The 7,237-nt window shown below is 39.1% G+C and overlaps 1 protein-coding gene across 1 annotated transcript in view; it reads right to left on the bottom strand.

Annotated features, from left to right (window-relative positions):
* Window positions 1-399: 399 nt before the first annotated feature.
* The window catches only part of HYKK (hydroxylysine kinase), a 21,992-nt gene continuing 15,154 nt past the window's right edge, over window positions 400-7,237 (bottom strand). Inside the window, exon 5 of the mRNA XM_018563535.1 lies at window positions 400-898. Within this exon, the coding sequence (XP_018419037.1) occupies window positions 429-898 (470 nt within the window). The 3' untranslated portion in view covers window positions 400-428. The remainder of the gene's footprint in view (window positions 899-7,237) is intronic.

Here is a 7,237-nt window from a genome sequence, read left to right as displayed (position 1 = left end):
TGAAGTATTAATCCAAACATTACATTTTTATCTTAATATTTTATTAACTCTTGCAGTGGGGCTACCCCCCGCAGTGCAAGTGCTGGTTTTGGTCAAGGGAGGAAAACAAAAAATATATATATACCTGCTCGATCTTATTAGCCGGCTGACTCTTAGACTGGTCCCTGGAGCCTCTCTTCCACTCCGCTGCAGGGGGTCTAAGGTCCCTGAGTCATCACATTCTGTACACATTGTATAGAACATGAGGATGCCAAGGGACATACTATCGCTGCAGCAGAGGAGGGGACATGGTGGAGGGAGAGCTGGCACAGTGTGCTCAGAGGATCGGGTGAATATAACTTTATTTTCCTCCCTAGACCAAAACGAGCACTTACCCCTTGCAGTGTGGGAGTTAATTAAAAATTTTCACAAAGTTCCGCTTTAATAAATTAGATCTGCATCATGTTCTTGCGGTATCCTCTTGCAGTTTCTTCCCAGATTTTCTGTATGGCTTCTTTGCCCATATCAAGCAACGTGATTAAATGCTTCCAGCCAGTTTTAGCAGTTATCATAAGGTACTCTTCATTGGATGGACAGAGCAAGACGCTGTACCTGGCCATGACTAGAGACTGAGCGAATCTACTGCACACCAAGGTAAAGATGGCCTCTTTTTCTTCTCTGGTCAATGGGATGACACTTTCATATCCTGCAAGTACATACCCCCCTACAGGGAGAGGGTCCTTACTTTCGATCATCATGTACATTATTGTGATTGACACTTCAAAAACATAATAACCATAGCTCATGTCACAAAAATCCAGAATTCCTGACACTTGGTACTGTTCTGTGGTGTTTCCATCTGACGTGTTAGACTTTTGCAATAGTATATTGTAGTCATTAAAGTCTCCATGATGTATACCTAGAGAAGAATAAAGAATTGAGAGGGCTCAGTATTTATATATTTTTTTAACAAATATGCAGTGTGGGCAGCTATGTCACACTCTCTTACTCCTCCAGACATTGGCAATGTTAGGATTTCAGTTGTATAAGGCTCACAACTGTTCTGTAGGTCAATAAAGTGGAGCTCCAGGCAAACATCTACATGAACAATACATACTGTATATATATAATTTTTACTGGTTCACCTCCTTAAGTTGTACTTTGGCTAGCTAGTTTTGTGAAATACACCTCTACTGGTCATAAAGATTACTTTCTGACTTAGCATTACTGCTTCCTGGGTCAGCTCCCTGTTCACTGGACAGGGGCAATGATGCTGATTTAAAGTTCAAGTTTATTTTATATCAACTAAATATATTCTGACTCCGATCGTTGTGATAGCGAAATATATCCCTTGCTGAGACCTCTATGCCTGGCCTGTATAAGCAGATATACTCACTGCGGACAATCTTTATTCTTAACATCAGGATTACAGCAGATGATGGGAACAGCAGATGACTGGTTATAGTATTGTGCGGTCAGAAAATGATGCCTTTCCTACGTACTGTGCAGATTACATGTGCGTCCTTGTTACATGTGGCTTTTAACTGTGGCCATGACACAGGAAGTACTGCACACAGGAAGAAGGAAGGGGCGTACACTAGGGGGAAATACGTCGTCACATGAGGAATAATTACAGAAAAACATGTTTGTTACAACAAAAGGCCACTAGATGGCAGCATAGGATAACACATGGATTTAGCTATGAGAAAATAGTTAGGCAAATCACACTATATAAATTCTAACCTATATAACAATGCTAATATTAACTGAGGCTATGCATCTCATATTCTATGCCCCTATTGGGGCGGCACAAAATGCATTCCATGAGCATCAAAACAAAAGACTTGCCAAGTCGTACAGTTTGTTTTCAATGAAAAGCAGCCACAGTCTGAATAGAAAAGCTTGTTTCTTTCAAGCATGTACAGCAAAGGTCCCTTGCTGTCTGTGTGGAAACAGCTGTCTCTCTGTAGAGGTCTGACACACCCCCTGCTGAGCCAGAGCTAGAGCTCTCCAATCAGCAGGTGGCATGAGGTTTGCTAATTGCAAAGCTATAGGTCTGACTTAACAGAGGGTGTGTTGGACATCTGCAGAGAGAGACCACAGCTTCCTCATAGAAAGCCATGTTATATGGCTGCTTTCTAAAGAAAATAAAGAAAAGACTTTGATCAGCTTTTGTTTGAATGCACCTGGAACATTTTAGCTGATTTACAATAAAACTTCAGTTGGGCTTTAATGTTCACTGGACAAGCTGGGGGTGGACAGGTGACCTAGGAATCTGCACTGTTGAGCCAGGAAGGTGTTTTCTGTTTGGCTGTATAGTACGGTAGATGTGTAACTCTCATGAATGGCTGAACGGAATCACAAATCCTTTAGGTGAAACAGTTAACTTATAAGTACATGGTGAGTCAGAAATTATCTGCACTCTGTCTTTTCTAAAAGTTGATTAAAAAAAATTCTACAGCCAAATACATCATTTTTTGACATAATCTCCTTGCTTTTCAATACACTTTGTCCATCTGTCAACAAGCTTTCATATTCCCTCATTAAAAATTATGATATGTGAATGGGAACATGCAACAAATATAAAATAGGTGTTATCCCAATTTGGCTGCAAAAGTGGAAATACATTTTAAAACCTGTTTCTCTCTACATTGTATACTTTCTACTTCTCTACATCTATATTTTAAATATTATATATCTTTCAGTAGCATTGTTATCAGTACAGTGGAAAGCTAATACGGCCCATTAAATATGTATTCTACGTTTCCATATTCTGTTTAATTTGTTTGGAAAGGAAAACATCAGTTTCATTGATTTATTTCTATTGACATGTTTCAGGGCAACACTTGGATGACTCCGACATACAAATGTAGGCATTTTTAATTGGCATGTACACACACTGAACATAGAACAATTATCCAGACAATATTTTTTCATTATATGGAACAAACTGCTGCTTTAACTTTTAAAGCCCAATTCAATCGCTGCAGGTATTTCTAAAAACATATGATACAAAGTACACAGGATGTACATAAATCAGTCATATGCAGTTGCTGTATGTGAACACAGAAACGTAAATATCTTGTTAGCTTGCCACTTCATTTCCTCATGGAAATGGCCACTTCTGTGCTCTGCAAGCAAAGTGTATATATTACAAATGAGCTTTCCCCGCCCCCATTCATTAGTATTAATAGTGGCAACATCCTCTTGACAATGTGTGTAAAGGCAGAGCTGATGTTTAGTGATCATGCTACACAGAACTACAGGCAGGGAGGCAGCTTTTTACAGGCTGCTTTACAGTCTGACCCCAGAATCAGACTGAGTTTCTTGTGGAGAAAATTTTTTATTTCTAGGATTCAGGTCTAATAAAATCTTTATTAAAAAAAATGAAAAAAAGCCAGCAATATGAGTCATGAAAATGTGCACACATCATCACTGCACCTCTTCAATGCCACAATAAATGCTAATCACTTACAAAGATGGAAATGGACTTTAGGGCAACTACTGCATACTGTACCTAACACTTGAGTGTTCTGATGCTACCACCTAGTGGATGCTGGTGATGTGTGCATGTTTGCTGTAGTGAGCGGCATTTGTGGGCTGCTATTTCTAATCTCTCTTTCTGAAAATGCCAGAAGGAGGTCAGCAATGGTTCTTTATTGGCAGCTTTCTTGTTTTTCTTACTACAGGTTTCTTTAAACAGGACATGTCAGGAACTTCCATTGAGGATGTGTTTTTGAAATTCCAAGTTCCAGTGCTCTCGTCCTCATACTTTCGCTGTGTAGTAAGGGTATGGGTGTTGTTACTGGGTAACATTGAAATCAATGTTCAAGGATATGTATCTGTTTGCATTCTGTTATCTAGCAGCAATAAATAATGGTGCTCAGCCAACTCTGGGTTCAATTGAAAGGATTGTATTAAGATTCATGGATATCTCAGTGAAAATGTATGACACAGAATTGTGTTATTGGGTATGTTACTTGTAAATATTTGACTGACAATATGCATTCTGAAGGTGAACATATATGGAGGTAACAGATTTGTCCATCATTATTCTCAATGTTAGATTTGCTAGTATACAACATAATCAGGGATCTCAAGTCTCCCTGATGTTCAGGGAGTCTCCCTCTTTTGGACAGCAGCTCCCTGATGTCCGCGAGAGAGGCATTTTCTCCCTGAAAGGTTTACTCTGAGTAAACCTTTCCGGTAAGATATCAGTGGGTAAAGTTTCAGAGTGAGGCTTGCCTCCTGGAGGAAGGTCATGTGATCTCTAGAGTAGCCCCAGAACGAGGCTCGGCTCTCTTACGAAAAACATGTTTGTTACAACAAAAGGCCACTAGATGGCAGCATAGGATAACACATGGATTTAGCTATGAGAAAATAGTTAGGCAAATCACACTATATAAATTCTAACCTATATAACAATGCTAATATTAACTGAGGCTATGCATCTCATATTCTATGCCCCTATTGGGGCGGCACAAAATGCATTCCATGAGCATCAAAACAAAAGACTTGCCAAGTCGTACAGTTTGTTTTCAATGAAAAGCAGCCACAGTCTGAATAGAAAAGCTTGTTTCTTTCAAGCATGTACAGCAAAGGTCCCTTGCTGTCTGTGTGGAAACAGCTGTCTCTCTGTAGAGGTCTGACACACCCCCTGCTGAGCCAGAGCTAGAGCTCTCCAATCAGCAGGTGGCATGAGGTTTGCTAATTGCAAAGCTATAGGTCTGACTTAACAGAGGGTGTGTTGGACATCTGCAGAGAGAGACCACAGCTTCCTCATAGAAAGCCATGTTATATGGCTGCTTTCTAAAGAAAATAAAGAAAAGACTTTGATCAGCTTTTGTTTGAATGCACCTGGAACATTTTAGCTGATTTACAATAAAACTTCAGTTGGGCTTTAATGTTCACTGGACAAGCTGGGGGTGGACAGGTGACCTAGGAATCTGCACTGTTGAGCCAGGAAGGTGTTTTCTGTTTGGCTGTATAGTACGGTAGATGTGTAACTCTCATGAATGGCTGAACGGAATCACAAATCCTTTAGGTGAAACAGTTAACTTATAAGTACATGGTGAGTCAGAAATTATCTGCACTCTGTCTTTTCTAAAAGTTGATTAAAAAAAATTCTACAGCCAAATACATCATTTTTTGACATAATCTCCTTGCTTTTCAATACACTTTGTCCATCTGTCAACAAGCTTTCATATTCCCTCATTAAAAATTATGATATGTGAATGGGAACATGCAACAAATATAAAATAGGTGTTATCCCAATTTGGCTGCAAAAGTGGAAATACATTTTAAAACCTGTTTCTCTCTACATTGTATACTTTCTACTTCTCTACATCTATATTTTAAATATTATATATCTTTCAGTAGCATTGTTATCAGTACAGTGGAAAGCTAATACGGCCCATTAAATATGTATTCTACGTTTCCATATTCTGTTTAATTTGTTTGGAAAGGAAAACATCAGTTTCATTGATTTATTTCTATTGACATGTTTCAGGGCAACACTTGGATGACTCCGACATACAAATGTAGGCATTTTTAATTGGCATGTACACACACTGAACATAGAACAATTATCCAGACAATATTTTTTCATTATATGGAACAAACTGCTGCTTTAACTTTTAAAGCCCAATTCAATCGCTGCAGGTATTTCTAAAAACATATGATACAAAGTACACAGGATGTACATAAATCAGTCATATGCAGTTGCTGTATGTGAACACAGAAACGTAAATATCTTGTTAGCTTGCCACTTCATTTCCTCATGGAAATGGCCACTTCTGTGCTCTGCAAGCAAAGTGTATATATTACAAATGAGCTTTCCCCGCCCCCATTCATTAGTATTAATAGTGGCAACATCCTCTTGACAATGTGTGTAAAGGCAGAGCTGATGTTTAGTGATCATGCTACACAGAACTACAGGCAGGGAGGCAGCTTTTTACAGGCTGCTTTACAGTCTGACCCCAGAATCAGACTGAGTTTCTTGTGGAGAAAATTTTTTATTTCTAGGATTCAGGTCTAATAAAATCTTTATTAAAAAAAATGAAAAAAAGCCAGCAATATGAGTCATGAAAATGTGCACACATCATCACTGCACCTCTTCAATGCCACAATAAATGCTAATCACTTACAAAGATGGAAATGGACTTTAGGGCAACTACTGCATACTGTACCTAACACTTGAGTGTTCTGATGCTACCACCTAGTGGATGCTGGTGATGTGTGCATGTTTGCTGTAGTGAGCGGCATTTGTGGGCTGCTATTTCTAATCTCTCTTTCTGAAAATGCCAGAAGGAGGTCAGCAATGGTTCTTTATTGGCAGCTTTCTTGTTTTTCTTACTACAGGTTTCTTTAAACAGGACATGTCAGGAACTTCCATTGAGGATGTGTTTTTGAAATTCCAAGTTCCAGTGCTCTCGTCCTCATACTTTCGCTGTGTAGTAAGGGTATGGGTGTTGTTACTGGGTAACATTGAAATCAATGTTCAAGGATATGTATCTGTTTGCATTCTGTTATCTAGCAGCAATAAATAATGGTGCTCAGCCAACTCTGGGTTCAATTGAAAGGATTGTATTAAGATTCATGGATATCTCAGTGAAAATGTATGACACAGAATTGTGTTATTGGGTATGTTACTTGTAAATATTTGACTGACAATATGCATTCTGAAGGTGAACATATATGGAGGTAACAGATTTGTCCATCATTATTCTCAATGTTAGATTTGCTAGTATACAACATAATCAGGGATCTCAAGTCTCCCTGATGTTCAGGGAGTCTCCCTCTTTTGGACAGCAGCTCCCTGATGTCCGCGAGAGAGGCATTTTCTCCCTGAAAGGTTTACTCTGAGTAAACCTTTCCGGTAAGATATCAGTGGGTAAAGTTTCAGAGTGAGGCTTGCCTCCTGGAGGAAGGTCATGTGATCTCTAGAGTAGCCCCAGAACGAGGCTCGGCTCTCAGAAGGAAGAAGCTACTTGCTGCACAGAGAGCACTACTATTGAGAGCAGGTACAGGAACTGCAGCAGGGTTGAGAGAGTGCTGTTATATGTCCTGGTTGTCTAGTTATAGAGAACATTTATTTCATTTGCTGCCCATAGCAACTAGTCAACTGTGTATCAGGGACTTTACTCCTCAGTGTTTTTTTAAAAAGGTCTCGGGCTGTCTAATAAATTGTGACCTTTACACTGACCAAATCTGATGTATATATAAATAAATATATAATATTATTGTATTATTGGTATAT

This window comes from Nanorana parkeri, unplaced genomic scaffold (genome assembly GCF_000935625.1).
Source record: "Nanorana parkeri isolate BGI_ZX_2015 unplaced genomic scaffold, ASM93562v1 scaffold672, whole genome shotgun sequence".
NCBI lineage: Eukaryota > Metazoa > Chordata > Amphibia > Anura > Dicroglossidae > Nanorana > Nanorana parkeri.
This window is presented reverse-complemented; position numbering and strand designations above follow the sequence as displayed.